The sequence below is a fragment of the Papilio machaon genome, chromosome 8 (genome assembly GCF_912999745.1).
Source record: "Papilio machaon chromosome 8, ilPapMach1.1, whole genome shotgun sequence".
In the NCBI taxonomy this organism is placed as follows: Eukaryota; Metazoa; Arthropoda; class Insecta; order Lepidoptera; family Papilionidae; genus Papilio; species Papilio machaon.
In genome coordinates, this window is record NC_059993.1 from 8,923,887 (window position 1) to 8,945,140 (window position 21,254).

Sequence of the window (21,254 nt, forward strand, 5' to 3'; positions counted from 1 at the left end):
TTACCATAACTTCATCTTCAAAATTGTTGAATTCTGACTCTCTCTTCATCTGTATTACGAGTATATACAATATACCAAAACATTGATTTTTATCACCATAGAAATATTTTTGATTATAGAAGAATACAAAATGTATACTTTTTTCACAGTGACTAATTCCTTTTGTTAACTCACCCATTGTTACGTTATGATAAAACTGAAGTCTTACTTATTTTTATTAATACTTGATGAAATTTTGTGCGAATACCCTCCAATGATATTGAAATTTTGAAGTAGAAGCTAATTGTAAATGGAAAAACCGAATGCAAATCAGTATCAATATGCATTAGGGGGTTGTTAAGGATTTTTTATACAAATGAAAATGGAATGGAAAGCATCATCCCTTAGCCCCCTCGACTCACAGTGTCAGAGACAATTTTTTATAAATGTGTTTGTTAGTTACCCGATTAGTAATCAGGTGGCAGCGATACTTAAGTACTCGTATTTCATAATATTCAACAACTAGGTGTCGCACGCGTCTCCGTCGGCGCGGATTAAAAAATAGTTAATAAGTAACCAATCGGTTCTTCCAGGCTATGTTCTACATCTGGGCCAAATTTCATCAAGACCCATTGAGCCATTGCTGAGATACTTTCCAACAATCATCCATCCATCCATCAATCCGTCTAAACTTTCGCATTTATAATATTAATAAGATATAAAAATATTATGTAACGTTGTAGGCCGTTGTGAGTTTCAAATAAATTTTGTGAAAAGTGCGATAATGAGCGCTACAGCTCGGGCCTGGGCTTTGGGCTGCCGGCTGTCACGTGTTATCAATGCTTTTTACAATGCGTTTAAGTGCTCGTGTAAAAATGTTTCGCAGTATAATGGCAGTGATTTATTAGTTAATACACTAAATAAGCTCACGCATACTTAAAAGCGTGAATAATAAAAAGTAAGTAAATAAAAAATACATTTTTGCCTGCAAATTTTAATGATTTTATTTCCCTTTTTTAGCTGAATTTCTCTTTCCAGCACAATATCTTCCAGCGTTTTTTTATCCCTTCTTATGAGGTACCTACCTAAAAGGGGTAACGTACAATGTTATAAATTTCCCTGAAGCGCAGTATTCCCGAGGATACTAAGATTGATGGGGGTGAGATTTATGCGCGGGAAAACGCCGAGAAGTATGTAAAAACCACACACGAGAAAATGGTCTAATGGTGAAGCACGGGTTAGATTCTCTCAAGAGAGAAATGAAGGAGACTTTAGTTTGTACATTTTCTAAATATACGTACAAAGAGTATTAAATTTAAATATTCTATACAACAGTAGATAGATTCAATCCTATTTACTCGTGTTACATTACTTTGTCATCTCTTAGTTAGATGCAGCTACTGAAATAACATGATAAATATCTTATGTTTATTTTCCTTCTAACAAACGCGTCTTTCTAAGAAAATGCGGCACACAATACTAGTTATTTCTTAATGTTCGTCTGAGTCTTTCCTAGAAATTACTGCATAAAAGAATCGTCAGAATTCGCTTGTCTCGAGCTTATGTGCTGTCGATTGCCGCTTTTGTTACACACTATTTTATCAACACAGTATGTGTTGTCTATCATTGCATAGTGATAGACAACACATGTTGACAGACAACACATGGTGATAGACAACAACAATGTTTTCCAAATATGTAACATTTGAATCGTTTGTGTGACCTATGATATTATGAAAAAGGGTTAGAGGATTGTATTTGACACTTCGTAGGCCCACGCATGCGTAGCGATGACTTTCCTTGTCCGTCCTGCGAAGCTGGAAGTTTGCAGTTGTGTGTGGGTCGCCAGAGGGAGCCTGTGTCGTCGCGCGCTCTCTGAACGCACGTTGTGTACGTCGTTGATGACAAACTGTGACGCGGTCGCGACATAGAGCGGAACCGAACAGGTGTCGGCAAGCGTTATGTTTGGCACATGAGTTATGTGACAATGGGGTGCCAAAGTTTAGTGATGTGGCTGAAGCGGTGGCAGTTAATTGTTTTAGGAATTTCAGTGTTACTTCAATGTACAGACTCTGTGGGTGAGTTGATTTAAATTGTGTTTGAACTAATTTACACATGTAAATAAAAAATGGAGTAAAGATAAACTTTTTAATTTATTGTTTTATTATGTACTTAAAAGAATATTTTTGCAGATTATAAGAAGATATTTACAAGCTTTTAAATTTATTTATATATATGTGTATTATATATTTACCATCAGAATTAAAATAAATTATTATTTTAAGATATCCTTTGATTACTATTCTAGTCACACAAATTGTAATCACTGTCGGGTATGGAGAGGCTCGACCTTGATTTAATCAAAGGATTAATTCGTTGTATCAGTTTACCACAAAACATTTTAAATTTTGCTAAATAAAATTATAAACAAAAACATTGAACTATTAAATAAAAAAAGATTCCTTTTGATACTGCAATGTAGTGTTATAACGAAATTGAATTATGCAATACAAGTTCAGTTCTCGTAGCATTCTAATTTGCATTCTAACTGAGTTGACTAAAATCCTAAGCACTGACTTAATATATGTACAATGAAGGTTTCCTGTAACAATAAGTAATAACAATACGTAACTTTACATTATTATCGTTTTGCGCTCGTTATAACAATACCGGAAATACAATAACATCTTGTAGACTTCACGTTCTTTACAAATTTAATTGAGCGATGAACTGGTGCATGTTACGTAGGCCTTAAGCCAATTTCTAGTTTGATAAACGACTTTGGTTATATCAGGTGGAGTCTAAGGCCTTGTTCACACCAAACGCATAGTCATTTGCTCACCCCGAGCGAGTATAAAGCAGTTTATATTTTCTTTGGTTTATAGCGTCTAACATTACATTATTATACGAGGTGTAGCAGGTCACCAAAATGCTTTGCAATTTTCAAGTTTCTGTTGCAAAATGCCAGAGACCCTACGCACAAATGGCCGGTGATAAGCTTAATGTAGGCAAGGCCTTAGATTTTCTACAATTTTAACGTAATATCATTTATCAAAAGTGCTGCCATTGAATATCTTTAGCGATTCTTGCATAATGAATATTCCATTTGGTTTCGAAGCGAGTCTACTTTGGCTGGATTTAATCAAAGGAGAAATAAGATTAGGCGCAGCATTTCTCCACAAAGCTTTATCTGTAAATCTTGGAAAAAAAACTTTTAATCAAGAATTTTCGAGTACGACAGAGCTTGTGCTATTTATTTTACTTATCTGGACCTTGCCTTATGTTTACAATAAATAATGTATTACCTATTAAATCTTCACTTTCGTGTTCTTAATACTCAGAAATCAACTAAAGAATAAAACTAAAGTAAAGGAATTTAAATTCAACAAATTTGTTGAATTAAACATTACTGGCTTATTTTTTATTATTAATTCTCACCTAAATGGAAATTACAATTGTATCTTTGAAAATAAAAAAAAATTCTATGAATAAATTTACAACATAATGTTTATCTGAAAGCTAAGTATTTGGAAATCCTCACATTGTATGTCTTCTCTGAAAGCCTACTTGATATGAATTAAGGAATCGCCAAAGTGAGCCATTGCGGCAGCTCACAGCCGACAGCTGACAGATGATATTGGATCTCTCATCGCTGTTTCCTTCGACGATACTCAAAATTAATTGGCCTTCGTATTTATGAGCCCGAATTGTTTTCAGTTATGAGTTAACTTTGATTTTATGATCCGATCTCAACACTGTTCAATACTGGAAGTTTAAACTTCTGTCAAACTCTCGCCGAGATCCGATCGTTGGAATTGAACATCTTATTCTATTGAAAAGTAATAATACTATAGTGTTGTACTTTAATACATACCGTTAATGTAATAGCGCGTGCTTTACTTATGAGGCAGACAATCCTACAAAGATAAAGAGGACTATGATCGATACCAGTATTTATACTTTATATAATGATTTAGAAGTTATTACGACACCACAAATGTTACATTTAGGCAATACATATATAAAAAATATTTTCTTTAAGTCGGTAAAGGCAGTAGAGACCTTTTGCGGACTTAAATGGCAGCCAGAGGGCAGGTCTCTATGTTTTGTAGCTTGACTTACTTACGACTCAATGTAAGGGTCGAGCCCTTACATTGAGTCGTCGACAAAACTTAGATGGATCAATTGTTGTTTATCAAAGATTGAACTAGCAATACCGTTTGCGACAATAAAATGAATGTAGCTCTCTTTGCCAAATAAAACTTTGTTGGTCACGAATCAAACCCTACTCGCCTCGTGCGTGTGCTACAACACAAAATAACCCACTTCAAGATATAGTATGCGGTCGTCTTGAATAGAATTAGGATTAAGACCCAAACCCAAATACAGTCATTTGTATAAAAGAAATTGGGCACGATTCGAGGCCTGAAGGCCAAACGAGACAATATCGCCTCGCGTAGGGTCACCGTCGGTCGACGGTGTAATCGCCGAGTGGCGTGACCGAAAAACTTATTGAATACGACTACAATGCACGTACATTATTGTATTGTCCTTTCTTCTCGGAAAAGATTTGCACTTTTCATTTAGGTTTTTTTTGGTCGAACGCTCTCGTTTGTTTATTGCTTCAATTCGGATGTTGATTTTTATCACAAAACTAATAATACATTGACAAAGCTTAAGTTTTATAATATATCAATGTGAATTTGTGAGTTTGCTGAAATAGACAAGTAAATTACTATCAACGAATTAGATAAATTAAGTAAATTAAAGCTCACGCGCTGCCCTAATTTCAACTCACGTGTAGGCCGGTCTAGATACCGACTAGTTACAGTCCCGTCCTTTAGGTTGGGTGAATTAACTTGCTACATTCGCGGTGGTTGCTACATGCGAGCGTCGGTGGCTCAAGGGTTAAACACTTGACTTGCAATATGCAGGTCCTGGGTTCGAATCCCTTTTTTTTCAATTTACATCTTATTAATATTATAAATGCGAATGTTTAGATATATGGATGGATGGATGGATGTTTGCTTGAAGGTATCTCAAGAACGATTCAACGGATCTCCCTGAATTGGCACAGATGTATAACATAGCCTGGAAGAACGCAGAGGCTACTAATTAAGTTTTTTTTTAATTCAGAGCGGACAGAGCGCGGTCGACAGCTAGTATGTACATATATACGAATTTGTTACGGTGAAGGAAAACATTGTGATGCCAACTGCACATATCTGTGAAGAAATTCAAAGCTAAGTGTGAAGTAAACCAACTCGCACTGGAACAGCGTGTTTGACTATGGCCTACTCAATCCTAACTTAGGGTAGGCGTCGAGCCACTCAGTGGGGACGTATAGTGAGCTGATGATGATGATGATGAAGAAGATTCGCGATCGCGTCACACTGACTCAGTGCCAGGCGAGACACGACCGCTTGAGATAAGCTGTGATTTTTAATTAGCGTTAGTTAGCGATTATCAGAAACGAATATTTAATTATTGATTTTTAAAAGTACAAAATAAAGTCTGCGGATTAAAAAAGATAAATAATTTTTAAACTCCTTAATTGGGACCAATTAAGCAGATTTGCTTTGAGAAAGTGAAAAAAACACTTTCGATTCTTTTCTCTTGTTTAGATTTCTTCAGTTTATATCGTTTCTGTAAAATTTATTTATCGAGCGCTTTCATAATAAAATTGAAAAACACCGTGTGAAGGCGTCGTAAAAAAAATGATTACTTACTAAATCCTCAGGGAAATTATAAATCTTCAAATGGACGATAAATCATTTTGTACTTGGGATGATAATATTATGAAAGGTATGAATATGGCTACGTTATTTTATGCGCGCATTGAAATATAGTTTGAAAGGGAATATTTCGTGTTCAATGGTTCAGTTGGACTGACATTATGTGTAACGTTACGACGTATTTCTAGCGACACGTGACTCGAATGTTGAACATACTTTGTTTTTATTATCTTTGTAAAAAATCTTTTCTTGAAGAATTCAACAAATTTATTGTAAAAGTATGAATATAAGATTTATAAATCCTACAAATGGAACGTAAACGATAACGTTTTCATTTCATAAAAAATTGTATATACTTTGTTGGTTTCACCGTTGAAAAATATTTGTACATTTATGTATATTTAATTCGCAAAGGTTTTTCTGCTTTAGATTCATTCGAGTTTTAAATGGATTAATAATGTTGTATTTATAATTAAAATGTGACAATAAACATGTTAGATAGATAGCGGGCTGTAAGCAAATTGTGTCCGATATTAATGAGGGTATGTCCGCAAGGCTCGCGCCAGAGGGCGCCACTTAATTTATCAGCTTGAGCCGCAAATAGCGAGCTTAGTTTGTTTGCCGGTAAATTTTATCGCAAAGCCACGAGGTCTTTGTTTGTGTGAGATGTATCGAGATAGTGCCCTCACATATTTATGTTTTTAACATCCAAACATATTTTTTTAAATTGTCTTTGTTTTTCTTCCCTTTTTCTGTTTATCTTCCTCCTACTGACGATCCTTAAGAGTATTTTAATATGATATAGTAAATAGCTCGGAGTGTACTGAAAATAATTCAAAACATTTTCGGATCGTCCAGCTCTTACTTGTCTTAAGTTATCCAATTACTTTCGACATCCGAGTACTCTACTGACACTACGAGATCATCTATCGAGAAGTCGACCTGCTTTATTCCTTAACTTCATGCGGCTTTGTTAAACAATAGACCGCTTTAAGCTCTCCTGCATACACTCAGCTAACTTTCCGTTCAATAATACCATCATTTTATTTTTTTCCTTTTCTTACAACTTTGTTGGAGTTCACTTAAAACATTTTTCCACTGGCGACTGCTGAATAACAGCGCGCTCTGCTCACGGTATTGTTATACGAAGTCCATTATAGTTGTGGAGTGGAGAGAACGTTCTTTAACAACTATATTGCTTTGAAAACTTTCTTTCAGCAACGCGTCCTAAATAGTACTAAAGCTGTACAATGCATTGCGTCCAGATTAATACACGACTTCGTACATGAAGCAAGTACATTGAACACTGTTTTTTACTATAGGTCTTATTGTATACTACTGGTTAAACAGAAAGTCTTACAAATATAATGATCGTTGCATGTGTATAACTTAGGTAAAATCAAGTACGTACAATTTGCTTTATGGTTTTTTGTATAAATATACTATTCATATAAAATTCATATCAACAGCAGCAATGAAAGGCAAAACCTATTCCCGTCTTCGAATATTGTACCATATACTTTTCCACGAAACGTTAGGAAATGGTTTAATGAAAGCGCGCGATTTTGCCACTGATGTGGGCATTCGTCACGTGTTACTGCCAACAGAGGGCGTGCGGTTCAATGGAATTCCTATTTGATGTTTGCAAAACCTATACCTATAATTTGTTGTCGGTGCAGGTTCGTGAAGAATCATTGAAAGATCTTACTTGATCGCGTGCTTGTTGTAAGGTTGAATGTTGAAATTGAAGTGAAGTAAAAGATGGCGCCGACGACCGCCGGCCGGTCGGCCGTCGGCGCGAGAGCAGCGATGACAGTGCACTGTCGCTGCTCTGTGGCAATGTTGCCACTTTTTAAATATGGCGTAGACAGGCTGCCCCCCTTGGGTCAGGAGCATCCTGGTCCAACGCAGCAGGTAGTGGGCAGAGGCGGTTGTAGGCTCTGCGCAGCGTCCCGGTTGTGGTGAGGACGTCAGCGACGCGGTTGACACCGTCGCTGCCAGGGTGGACGCCAGTGATCCTTCCAATCAGCCATCGGTTTGGTGGAAGGCGATCATCCTTCACGACGACCATTTCTCCTAATTGCGGTTGCGTTCCTCGCGTGCGCCACTTGCTGCGGGACTGGAGTTCTGAAAGATATTCCTTATAATATCTGGTCCAAAAATGACATTTTAATTGTTGAATTCTCTTGAATTTGCTTAAAGTTGATAATTGGTGATTTTCCACCTGAGGTGCAGGCGACATAGTTATTGTTCGTCCAATTAGAAAATGGGCCGGTGTTAAGGGAATGAGATCCGTAGGATCGGACGAAAGAGGAGTGAGAGGTCTAGAATTTAGTATCCCCTCTATTTGTACTAAAAGAGAATTCATATGTTCGTAGTCTAAATGAGTCATAGATAGGACTCGTTTTAGATGGTGCTTTACCGATTTTACTGAACCCTCTGCCAAACCGTTAAAATTGGGACTATAAGCAGGACAAAATTTAAAATTTATATCATTTTCAGCCGAATATGAAACTATATTGTTGCAGTTATCCTTTAAAAATTTTGACAATTCAGTACACGCCCCTTTATACTGAGTTCCATTGTCAGAATAAAGAGTTGCTGGCTTACCTCTGCGGGCAATAAATCTGTTTAACGCGTCAATAAAACCTTGCGAAGTGAGATCGGTGACGAGCTCAAGGTGTATTGCCTTTACTGCCAAACATACAAACACAACTATATAGGATTTGATAAGTTGTGCACCACGACCTTTTCTGTTCAATATCATGATTGGACCGGCATAGTCTGTAGCTGTGTTTAAGAATGCGAATTCAGACTGCAACCTCTCCGCAGGAAGTGTACTCATGATTGGTTGGTAAGTTTTGCCTGCAAATCTGAGACAAGTTGTACATTGATGTGTTATTTTTCGGCAGAGGTTGCGTCCTCCAACGATCCAAAATTTGTGCCGTAGTGTAGATAAAAGTAATTGTGGTCCTGCATGTAATAATATTGTGTGGTAATGTTGTACTAATGTTTTTGTTATGTGATGTGATGCATGTAACAATATTGGATGTTTTGTGTCATAGTCGTAGTTGGAGTTTGACAATCGACCTCCAACTCTAATAAGATGGTCATTATCAATAAAAGGGTTCAATTTAATCAGTTTATCTTTTGGTGAAAGTTCACCTTTCATGAGTAAAAAATATTGTTTATTAAACATATCTAGTTGCACTCTTTTGCACAACACTAATAATGCTAGTTTTAATTCTGAAAGTCTAAGTGGACCAATATGTTTATTATTTTTATTTTGACAATTGTGTTTGAATCTTAATAAATAAGCTACGATATGTTGCATTTTGTTAAAATTTGAATACTTGGTTGTGAAATGTTCATCAATATCTTGCAAGACTGCAGTCGCAGAAATATGAAAGTTAGATTTTATTTCTGGTAAATTTGAAATATCTAAGTTTTGAGGTTGGGATGGCCAATCTATGTTTTGATGCCGCAAGAAGTGCGGACCTTCCCACCACAAATTTGAATTTTTGAGTTGTAAAGGATTCAAACCTCTGGAACCTATATCAGACGGATTGAGATTGGTTGGGACATAATTCCATGCTGCTGGATCAAATGTATTAGTAATTTCTGTTACTCTATTGTATACAAATTGTTTTAATTGTTTTTTGCAAGTTTTTATCCAGCCCAGCACTATAGTTGAGTCACACCAGAACTGTATTGAGTCAATGTTTAATCGCAACGCACTTACTACCTTTTTTGTCAGTTGTGTTACAAGTAAAGCACCACAGAGTTCGAGCCTTGGCATTGTTAGTTTATTTTTTAAAGGTGCCACCTTACTCTTTGCAACTAGTAAGCGTACAGTTACTTGGCCACTGCTCGATATTGTGCGAATATAAACACAACCTGAAAATGCCTTAATTGAAGCATCGCTGAAGGCATGAATTTGGACTGTTATATACTTTTCACATAACACTTTTCGAGGTATTGTTATTTGAGAAATGTATGGAAAGTATTCTATGAATTGTTTCCATTGCAACTCAATATCAGCTGGTACTGGTCCGTCCCAAGGTATATTGTGAGCCCATAGAGCCTGAAGGATAAGCTTTGCTTGTAGCATGCATGGGTTTACTAAACCCATGGGGTCAAAGATGTGTGCTATTGTGGACAAAATGGTGCGTTTTGTTATTGAGGTATCATCTATAGGTATTGATGGAAACAACAATGTGTCAGTTTTGCTGGCCCAGGCTACGCCTAGGGTCCGTGCACAATCATCTTTATTTAAGTTCAATATGTCATTATTGTTGGTTTCATCAACAATTTCATTTAAAATGGACGTTTTATTTGAACGCCACTTTCGTAAATGGAAATGAGCACTTTTAAGTTCACTAATAACACCCTTACAGGTTTCAACTAGTGTATTTTTGTCATCATTTCCAGTTATAAAATCATCTACATAAAAATCGTGTAAGATAGATTGACTTACTAATTGATTGGAACACTCTTCACCTAATTGTTTTAAGCATCTGGTAGCCAAGAATGGTGCTGAGGCTGTACCATATGTTACTGTGTTGAGTGTATATTGTTTGATAGGTTCTGAAGGATCTGAACGCCAATAAATTTGTTGTAAAGAGCGTTGACCTTCTGTTACATAGATTTGTCTGTACATTTTTTCTATATCGGAAGTAACAATGTATTTATGCTGTCGAAATCTAATAAGTATGCTTAATAGGTCGTCTTGCACTACAGGGCCAATGTGTTGAATATCATTTAGTGAGACACCTGTACTGGTCATTGCGGATCCATCAAACACCGCACGCAAGCGTGTGCTGATGCTGCCCTCGCGCAAGACACCGTGATGTGGTAAAAAATATGAATTTGTAGTAAATTGTGTGTTTGTATTTTCAGACATGTGTCCTAACTCTATGTATTCATTCATGAAATTGATATATTCTTTTTTGAAACTAGGATTTCTTTTAAATTTGCGTTCTAAAGAATTAAATCTAACCAAAGCTTGTTGACTCGAGTCACCCAGACAGTCCGGGGACTCTTTAAATGGAATTGTAACAATAAACTTGCCATCTGGGTGGCGTTTTGTTGTGGTAGTGAAGATCCGTTCGCACTCACTCTCAGCTTTAAGATCGTGCAATTGTTGAGTGACTGGAGCGGCTTCAGATTCAAAAAAATAGTTTAATTTTTCATCAAGCTCGATATCGTTTGTGAAATGGCAATGGACTGTATGTGAATAAAATTGTTTTGATTTTCTTTTGTATGGTAATTGAATTGAACCAGAAACTAGCCAACCAAGTTTTGTTTCAACGAGGATTGGTTTGTGTTTACCCAGAGATATTTGATTTGAAGAAAGAACATTCCAGAATAGATCAGCACCAAGCAACATGTGCACCTCTGACGGCACAGCAAATGTTGGGTCAGCAAGTTGAACTTGGGAAGGAATCTCAAATGAATTGGTATTGATGGGAACCGTGGGTATCAGCTGAGTGATATTGGGAACAATAAAACAGTTAACTTCTGTAGTATAATGATTTTGATATAGAGATGAAATTGTGACGTCACATCTTTGTGAGATGTTGGACGATTGTTGATTTAGTCCTTGGACTGATACACATGTGGAATAACTGGGTATCCCTAATTGCCTTTGCAAAGATTGTGTTATGAAACTGCTAGTGCTACCATTATCCAATAGAGCACGTACTTTGTGTAATTGCCCAGCATGATCTTCTATGGTAATCATTGCTGTTGATAATAAAACCTGGCTATTGTGTATTGATGATAGTGTAACAGGTTTAGATAGTTCCTGTATATTTGGTAGAACAACACAGTCACTTTTAGAAGATTGATTAACCGGAGGTTCATTAAATTGTTTAGATGGATGCAACATAGTATTGTGTCGCTTTGTGCATAAGCGGCAGGAACTGAGTCTACAATGTTGTTCATTGTGCCCAGACCGCAAGCAATTTGTACAAAGATTCAGGTCTTTTATTTTTATTAGCCGAGATTCTATAGACATTGCCTTGAACTTAGGACATTGATATATGGAATGAAAATTTTTGCAAACGGGGCACTTAAATTGTTTATGTTTAGATGTTTCATTAACAATAAATGTCTTGGGACGGTTGTGAGTTACATCACTATAACGTCGTGACTTAGGTTGTCCCTGAGCTTCTTCGATGGTTTCTAAAAGATCTGCACGGTTTTTTAAAAATTGCATGAACTCTTGCAAAGATGGTACATGCTGAATCCGATTACGCTCAGTTTCCCAATCGCGTATTGAAACTAAATCAAGTTTGCTTGACATCATGTGAATAATTAACACATCCCAATGTTCTGTTGGAAGTTTTAATGTATTAAGAGCCCGTAGGTTTTTATTTACCCAATCTATTAAATTCCGCAGAGCCTTGGAAGACTCTTGCGTGACAGGCTGTATGTTAAATAGAGCTTGAATATGGTTGTTAATTAAAATTCGATTGTTATTGAATCTGTCACAAAGTAAGTCCCAGGCAACATCATAGTTCTCCGTTGAAAATTCTATAGATTTGATAATTAAAGCCGCTGTATCCTTTAATGAATTTCTTAAATAGTGAAATTTATGTATTTTTGGAATTGTGTGATTGTCGTGTATTAATGATTTGTAGGTGTCATGATATTCTAACCAATCTTGATAGCGACCAGAAAAGGTGGGTAAATGTATTGTTGGTAATTTGATGCTCGGCCCACCTGAATATCCAATAACACCTGAGCCCGACACCGATGCACTGTTATTGCCCGCAGCAGTAGCAGCATTAACAGCGGCATGCCTGCTGAGCAAATCCTGCGCAACAGCCATGGCGCTGAAGTAGCTGTTCTCGAAGGCAGCTCGTTCTGCATACTCGTCATCTGGAATGTCGGTTAATCCTTCTATATCATTCTGTACCGAGTCAAAGTCATTGTACATTTCTTGCATTTTCCCATTTCTTATGGTTAATTCATGGGCCTGTACACTATTTATAGTTTTACTAGGTAATAATGTATCTAGAAATTTTTTAAACACTGTTAATTTTGATTTGAAGCTTGCTCTAGATTTTTTCAAAGTTTGGATGTCCATTTTGATTGTTAATTGAAAGTAAATTAATGATGCAAAGTTAATTAAATGTTAATGAAAATGAAATAAATTATAAATCCCTGCTGTTGTAAAGAAAATTAAACAAAGTTACATATGCAAATAAAAAAATTAAATTGAGGGTAAGTAAAAAAATAAAAAAAAATACTTAAATTTTGTGAAAAAACTTGAAAAAAGCAGGCAGAACGTTAGGTTATATTCAAGCAAGCAGATGGCAGAACAACCGAAGGCTCATGAGGGTTCACTCGGCTACCAACCGGCATAAGCGGGAACAATGACCCCACATGGATTTCTGTAATGTTCGAAATTTAAGTTAGCAAATGGTTAAAATTATGCTGCATTAGTACAAATAGAGGCAATACACCGTTCTAGACCCTTTAGAAATGTACAATAGTTGAATTTTTTTTTAAAGTTAGTGAAGGTAAGTGGGATGACGCGACAATTTTTAATTTGTTGAAACGAAATAAATTATAGTTTTTTGAATTTGGAATAATGATTTTTGAAATGATTAATAACAAAGAAATTGAATAACACACCTTTAGATAGTTGGTATGATTGAACAAATAGATTGAAAATTGCAATAGTGAGATTTACGTAAATAGTTGGAAAATAATTGGAACGAACTCACTCATCTCCGCAAACCTCTCTAGGTATATATTGGCTTGATGAATTGAAGATTTGATATTCAGCACGCGTCCATGTCGATCAATCTTCTTTTTTCGACCGCACCGCTTCGAAATTTTTCTTCTTGGCCCCTTTTGATTGTTGAGTTCCAATAGAAATTATTCGAATCCGGCTCGAAACTATGTCGGTGCAGGTTCGTGAAGAATCATTGAAAGATCTTACTTGATCGCGTGCTTGTTGTAAGGTTGAATGTTGAAATTGAAGTGAAGTAAAAGATGGCGCCGACGACCGCCGGCCGGTCGGCCGTCGGCGCGAGAGCAGCGATGACAGTGCACTGTCGCTGCTCTGTGGCAATGTTGCCACTTTTTAAATATGGCGTAGACATTTGTTATGAGCTGTTACAGACAGAAATGAAAAAATATTGCATAGATATTTATTAGTATTTCATATTAAATGTGTGATTCTTTGAATAATGAGTAGAACTAAAACTTCTGCCATTTCTACTTTTTATAAGTCTTTAAGAATGGTTTTTATTGATGTGAAACATCTATAGGATCACTTGTAAACCGAATTGTTGGCGTGGCGACGCTTGCCGTGGCGACGGGTCGCCACGCTATACTGAGGTATAGATATATATATTATTATTATTTATTATTATTTATAATTATTATTATTATCATTATCATCATTATCATTATTATCATTATCATTAGCATTATCATTATCGTTATTATTTATTTATTTAATTATAATATTTAATATTTTATGCATATTACTTGTACACACACGATGTTTCACATCTGCCAAATTTATAAACTTTGTAACACATTCTTTCAAAACATAATACTGTATTTCCTTTTTTTTTTGAAGTATTATTTTTGAATTTTAATGTGTTAATTCCCAATGACGAGTTGGTATTGATTTAATTTAATTAGTCGCGAGACGAGTTATCTCAGTAAATGTCACGTCAACGTCACAACTTATTTTTCTTATGTGTGAATATTCATATAGTGGGCTTAGCACGAATGTTCGTGAAAATCGCCTTCTTATCGTCATCGTCAATTATGTCAAATGATACCATGGCGATTTTCACAAACATTCGTGCTAGGCTCAAAGAACCATCAGAAACTTGACGTGCGTCTATACAGAAAAGTGGCGGAGGACTCTAATTAAGGAGACCTTACGTAGTTAATTCATATAAATAGTATGCAATTGTTTCAGACGTGAATCTACCGAGTTTCGTGGGGGAGGGCAGCAATGTGACCGTGGCGGTCGGCAGGGACGCCGCCATCACCTGCAAGGTCGACAACCTGCAAATATACAAGGTTTGTACAAAGATTGTTCCCTTTTACAATTCGAAAAAGAAATTTAAGAAGTGTAGAGACGACACGCAAACATCCGGAAGTAATAAATTTTGATGAGACATCGTTTATCAAAGCAATATACGGTTTCCTCTAATTGAAAAACATTTGGCAATGGCATAAAAAAGCAAATATGTTAGTGTGTTACGAACATATTGCGCGGAGAGATGATGATCACATAAATAAAAAAGTATTGAGATTGAACCTGGACGGTTAAAATGTAGAAGAAGCATGAAGAAAGTGTGGACGGATTATGTGAAAGAGGATATGTGATTGAAGAGAGTGAATACAAATATGACACCTGATAGAGATGTGTAGAAGAGAGAGAGTGAGGCACAGTATGTAGTAGAAGGGCAGATTGATGATGGACAACAATATAACATTAATAAAAATATCGAAGGATAGCAAACGGTATCTCTGCCGATCAAAGTTAAGAAAAGCTTTTATTTAAATTTAGGTTAAATATTTTTCATCAAATTTTATGTGTAGTTGTGTCAGTGCAATTTCCCGTGTGTTTGTTCACGATACTACCGGCGCCTGCTCTGCTGAATTAGTACGTACACTTGTAATTAACAACTTTAACGAAGCCGTTATCGTGACTACATTAAGTTCGCTCGCGACCTATCTGCGTTTCTGAATACAAATTGGAACGCTTTGTTTCTGTTACCATTGATCAGGGTTCACATACTGCTAGGATGGTAATGGTTACGTATAATTCAGCCGTTCATTAAAAATAAGGACTTTTTAAAGACATTATCATTTGTAATTTTTAATGTTAAAAAGCCAAAAATTATTAACATACCTCATTTTTAAAATTAACAATTCACTTCACTCAAGTCACCTCGATCCTATGTATAATGTCCAATTCGTCAAGCGACAATTCCTGTCAATTGTTAACAGATTCTATATTTTTTAATGTTTTTTTAGAGATTCTTACTACTTAGGTAATTATTCTGACATAAAAAATGTTGGAATAATTATTAAAATAACACAGAGATAAAGGAAGTTTTAATTAATCTCAGGCGGGGAGGTTGATGTTGATGATCGGAAACAAAACAACAAACGTCTTGAATGAACGAGTACCGTTTGAGAAAAATATAAAAGATGGGATGCCTTTTGTTACAGGCTTTAACAATTTGTGTAATTATTGTCTTCCTTATATTTTGTTGTTGACAAATGAGATTTATGTCAGGTAAGAATTGTGAATACTATTTTATCTAAATGTTAGTCGGCGTATGCAGGTGGCGTGGCTGCGCGTGGACACGCAGACGATCCTGTCCATCGGCAGTCACGTGATCACGAAGAACCCTCGCGTGGGCGTAGCGCAGGGCGAGGGCGCGTGGACGCTGGCGCTGCGCGGCGTGTCTCCCGCTGACAGCGGCCGCTACATGTGCCAGCTCAACACGCAGCCTATGATGAGCCAGGTGCACCGTCTACAAGTCGTAGGTCAGCACCAACATCTCTATCCATATTTTACCTAAATGCTTTTAAAATATATTTTATTTGCATTTCCGTTCTTTAAATCTGACTTTTTTGTCGTTGGTAGTAGAATAAATGCTGAGTGAAGCATTGTCGTTCTCGAATATGTTACGTAGTACCGCCGGACATCGACGGCAAAGCGAGCAGCAGCGACGTGACGACGCGGGAAGGCACTAGTGTCGCGTTGCGCTGCCTCGCCTCAGGCAACCCTTCGCCTACCGTCACCTGGCGCAGAGAGGACGCCGCGCACTTCACACTGGATGGCAAAGTTACTGGTTCGTTGACACTTTAGTTTCTTTTTTAACCATTTTGCTAATATACATTGCCTTTCCCTAGATATTTCTAAATTGTATAATTCTATACAGTTATTTTTTGCCCTGCTTTTTCTAATAAAAGCTTAAGTGGAAGTTCTCGATGACAAATAACATTTCAAAAGTTAAATAATCATTAATCCTCAGCGGGACAAGAAGTTGCGCTAACAATAACCACATTCAATTTGTTGAGCAACAAAACAACAGCGCGCGCAAACACAAAAGGAAATCTCGGGTTTCTGTAAATGTAAATTAAAAATAAACTTAACTAATTTGCATTCATTGCTAACGATCCACATTGCGGTTTAAATCTTATTTTTTACTATCATAAAGATGTAGGGTAATCACATCAGTAAACTTTTTTCACACACAATTACTTATCTGTATTAAACGGATGTAATATGTATGAACCATAATCTTTTTAAATTTAAAGAGCAGCTAATGACCCCTTTGCTAGCAAACTAATGTTATCTAACTAATGGAAAGTACTCAGCGTAGCTCTTAGCCTAGGATATGGCTGCAAAATGTGTTCTCGTCTCAAACGCTCTCCAGCGTATAGTAGATCTTTTACTTTTTATCGTTAACACATGAAAATATTGAGAAAAATAAATCAATGATAAATAAATTGAATAAAATCTCTTTAGTTTCCAAATGGACCGGTGAATGGTTGAACATAAGTGCGGTGCAACGAGAAACGTCAGGAGCATACCTCTGTATAGCCTCCAACGGAGTGCCGCCATCCGTCAGCAAGAGGATACAAGTCATTGTCATGTGTAAGTTCAGCTTTAAGCCTAATTCCCTACACAAATTGTAAATTAACCGTTTTTTCATTAACAAAACTATGATAATGCGACGTGTGCGCAGTTGCGCCGCAAGTGTACGCCGAGGCGGTGGCGATGCGCGCTGGGGCAGGTAGCGCCGTCACGCTGCGATGTCGCGCCCACGCCCACCCGCCGCCGCAGACATACTGGACGCTAAACGGAGAACAGCGGCTATACAATGGTTAGTACTCTAATGTTTTAGAACAAAATTAATTAATTTGTAGTTTTATGCGTATTTTTTTATTAATAAAATAGATAAATAATAAATAAACCAAAGATTTAAAATTGATATTTCCATTGACGCATCGCTGCACTACGAGCTAGATAAAATATATAACACAATAGAAATTTAATCTTACTCTTAAGGATATCTTCGTATTTCATTTGGGCGCTATTTTATCGAGCAACTCTTTGGCTACTCTCCAAAGAATTTACTTCAAATAACACCTCTGCAAAGCGTTTGATAGATGGGACGGACGGGCGCGGGCCGGCGGGCGCGGGCCGGCGGGCGCGGGCCGGAGGTCAAAGTGTTATTTAATTTCATATTATTTTAGCGGCTATTTATAAGTGTTGTATGTTATTTGTAATAGAATTACTTTTTACTGCTCCGTATATTTGAACATATAACATAAAAATGATAAATTATATTATTAAGAGTCCCATAAACTTAATGTAAACAACAGACTGTATCTACGCCGTAATCTTGAAAAGAGTTAACAATGTTAAATGTGACAATAACGTCACATCTTATTTCTTGTATTAACATTGCCCTACGAAAAACTTTCTTAGTAAACAATAAAAATGCCAGTGTATGTTTAATTTAGCTTATTTCCATTGCTCATCCGACTTCTTTTTTTAGTTAGTTTTAGTAAAGTAATAAATGTATTACTTAGATCAATTTAAAGCGCATGTTGTTTTCAGGGTCAAAATACGTAATAACGACTACAGTGAAGGACTCTATATACTCGATGAGCCTGAGAATTGTGAAGATGGCGCGCGCAGATGCCGGCGCTTACCGCTGCCACGCAGAGAATGCCCTCGACAGGGCCCACGCAGATCTCTTCCTACACTGTAACTTATATGCAACATAAAAATATAAGCGTAAACAAAACAACAAAGACCCAATCGTTTCACATTCTGGGAAAAAGTACGAATTGAATACCACCTCAACTTACAAAATAGGTTTCATGCGATAAGGTTAAACGAAAGCACAGTGAATAGTCCTTATGAAGTTCTTAAGAATTGTGATTATTCCTCTTATAATTATGAATTCAAATATTTTTATTGTACAGTGATGACTACAACATCTACCACGACGACAACGTCAACAACCACAACAACAACCACAACTACCACCACCACCACCACAATCCCACCGCCGACCACCAATACCATAGCAACATGTACGTAATTAACACTTTATTGAATTGCTTTATTTTAAATGTTTACAAATTTATTGTGATTTTATTACTTTTTTAACAAAAACATATGATTTTGCACCAAACACATTTTGCACCTAACTAGTACGCTCAGATGCGGCGGAGGGGGAGTTGGAGGAGCTGCACCGGGGGGTGATGTCCGACCCCGCGGAGGAGGGCGCCTACGTCGTACTTAGCCAACAACACATGCAAAACCTTGGTGAGTCTTCCACGTACTCGTTTAAGTCTGTTAATTATTTCAAGTATCCGTTTACCAGTAACTAGTAGTCGGGCTGTGGCTGGGACGATATTGAGGAGACCGAACTCTGGTTACCTTGGCCACGTTGGCCCGTGTTCTGTACTAAATTATGTCACAATCTTGATTGTTTTTTGATTGAACTATATTTTATAGCAATAGTAAAAGAACTAATTTATCATACAAACTGATTAATTTGTATCAAGAAATGAAGACGACGACCTGACCGGAGGCGGGTGGCCACGACGACGCGACCTGGAGTGACCGCTGGCCACCGCTACGTGACGCGGCCACCTCGGCTGCGGCCACCTGGCTGCCCTGTCTGCTCCTCATCGGTGTTCTAGCGTGATATCGCGGCCACCTGTCTCCTGTACTCGTGAGTGATTCCTGCCCATATACGGACTTGTAGACTTAAGGAACTGTGTACATAAACCGTTTAATACGTATATAAAATACGTATGTGTGTAATTCGTAATTCGTTATTCGACAACGATAGATATATAATTACCTACTTTTGTAAGAAGTGTGACATATAAAACAAAATGAAAGTCAAGTCAAATGTATTTTTTCGTGAAAACGTGATATTATATCTTTAATGTTCTTTTTTTTACACAAAACTTTGTACAGCTTTATTTATTATAATTAACCAGATTAAATAAAACAAACAACGTAAACTGCTCAAATTTTAAAAATGGAAAAAAGTTAAATAAAATAAAAACATTAATTAATACGTAAATTTGACATTGTTTTCACCTATTTTCTAATCAGGTTATTTCGTTGTATACGAGTACATAAATATATTTTTTAAACATAAAGAGCACCTTGTATACCAAACATTTGTTTTTCCATTTTCTTTCATGTACATAGTTTATTGCATTAAATAAACGTAAGCAGTGAAATGTAAAACATAATATTTCGTTGCTTATGTTTGACTATCATCTACCTTGACTTTGTATGTTGATATGACATGTGTGTGACGTTATTATAATATCGCGTAATTAAGAACGATTTGCAAAATGTGACGATGTATTGTACAAAATTGTTCTGTTCTAAAAATAAATACTGAAAAAAATAAGGTTGTTTTAATGATTTCATTCTTTAAAAGCGCTGAAAACTCTTGCAGAACTAGTGGCAAATATTATGTTAGTAATCTGTGGGCAATACAACGTATATGATTAAGTATGGCCGACTTCACTGGGGACATACCACAACCTTCGGTAACTTTTTGGTATACCGTGGTTACAACTATTTTATATATACGAAGAAAAATTCCATACTGTGTTTTTCATAAACTCTCTCTGTTCAGATCAAGGTTAACTTTTTCAAGGTAACAATGATAGGGTGTTTATTTTTGCGTAATTGATTTAATCATCGTCACTGAATATTGAGAGCAGTTAATAGTGTTTAAGTAATGAAAATTGATTAAATGAAAATACTTGAGAGGATCAAAATTGATTAGTTTATCAGCAGCTAATTAAATTCTTCCCCTGTCCCCTCCCTTTTCCCCCAGACCTTTGTCAGGACACACGCTCTATAACTTAATAAACAGGGTTCAGCTGCCGCTTGCCTTAATTAAGATATAATGATACTGAAGTAAATTATACGGAATGGTATTGTATACTGTTAATCCTCTTAGTAATTTCAATATTATTGAACATTATCTTTAATATTCAAAGCCATTCAACAAATACTACCATTAAACTTGGGACTAGTGGGGCTCTATCTCGTGAAATAGATGGACATTGTGTCTCAAGACTTCTCCAAAGTTGCAGACGTAAACTGAATGATATTTACAGTTTAGATATTTATTTAGAATAAATCACATCACAAATTGAGAAATTTTCAAAATTGATAAAGGCGATCCGACGCATGAACAGCTTTCAGCGATATAAACTATAAAAGCTTCTGCTTGAAATCTTTTAGCTATTACACTTTTTAAAACTCAGCACTTAGTTTAAAACCTCTTTGTTGGTTATAAAGTTGTAAGGTATTTATAAAGAAGAATGGCGGTTTTTGCGTTTCGAGGTAATGCTAGAATATCATCGTAATATCTTCGAGTTGTTAGTTTAAAATTCTATATCTCATCTAGATCTTCTGAAACTTAAACTTACCTATGTCCTTGAATCACCGCAAGCTAATCGCAGTTATACATCAGTCGTCTC

At 36.4% G+C, this 21,254-nt stretch overlaps 2 protein-coding genes across 2 annotated transcripts; one reads left to right on the forward strand and one right to left on the reverse strand.

Moving 5' to 3' along the window:
• Nucleotides 1–1,864: 1,864 nt before the first annotated feature.
• On the forward strand, nucleotides 1,865–19,573 carry LOC106720277 (neurotrimin). The gene is made up of 10 exons (XM_014514872.2): nucleotides 1,865–2,057; nucleotides 14,668–14,771; nucleotides 16,049–16,253; nucleotides 16,403–16,561; nucleotides 17,242–17,370; nucleotides 17,462–17,599; nucleotides 18,340–18,489; nucleotides 18,711–18,821; nucleotides 18,943–19,056; nucleotides 19,299–19,573. The coding sequence occupies exons 1-10, from the start codon at nucleotides 1,952–1,954 to the stop codon at nucleotides 19,316–19,318; spliced, it is 1,236 nt and encodes a 411-aa protein (XP_014370358.2). The 5' UTR covers nucleotides 1,865–1,951; the 3' UTR covers nucleotides 19,319–19,573.
• LOC123721176 lies at nucleotides 7,378–12,881 on the reverse strand. The gene is made up of 2 exons (XM_045678904.1): nucleotides 12,441–12,881; nucleotides 7,378–7,841 (listed from the first exon to the last, which is right to left on the reverse strand). The coding sequence occupies exons 1-2, from the start codon at nucleotides 12,805–12,807 to the stop codon at nucleotides 7,567–7,569; spliced, it is 642 nt and encodes a 213-aa protein (XP_045534860.1). The 5' UTR covers nucleotides 12,808–12,881; the 3' UTR covers nucleotides 7,378–7,566.
• Nucleotides 19,574–21,254: the final 1,681 nt, after the last annotated feature.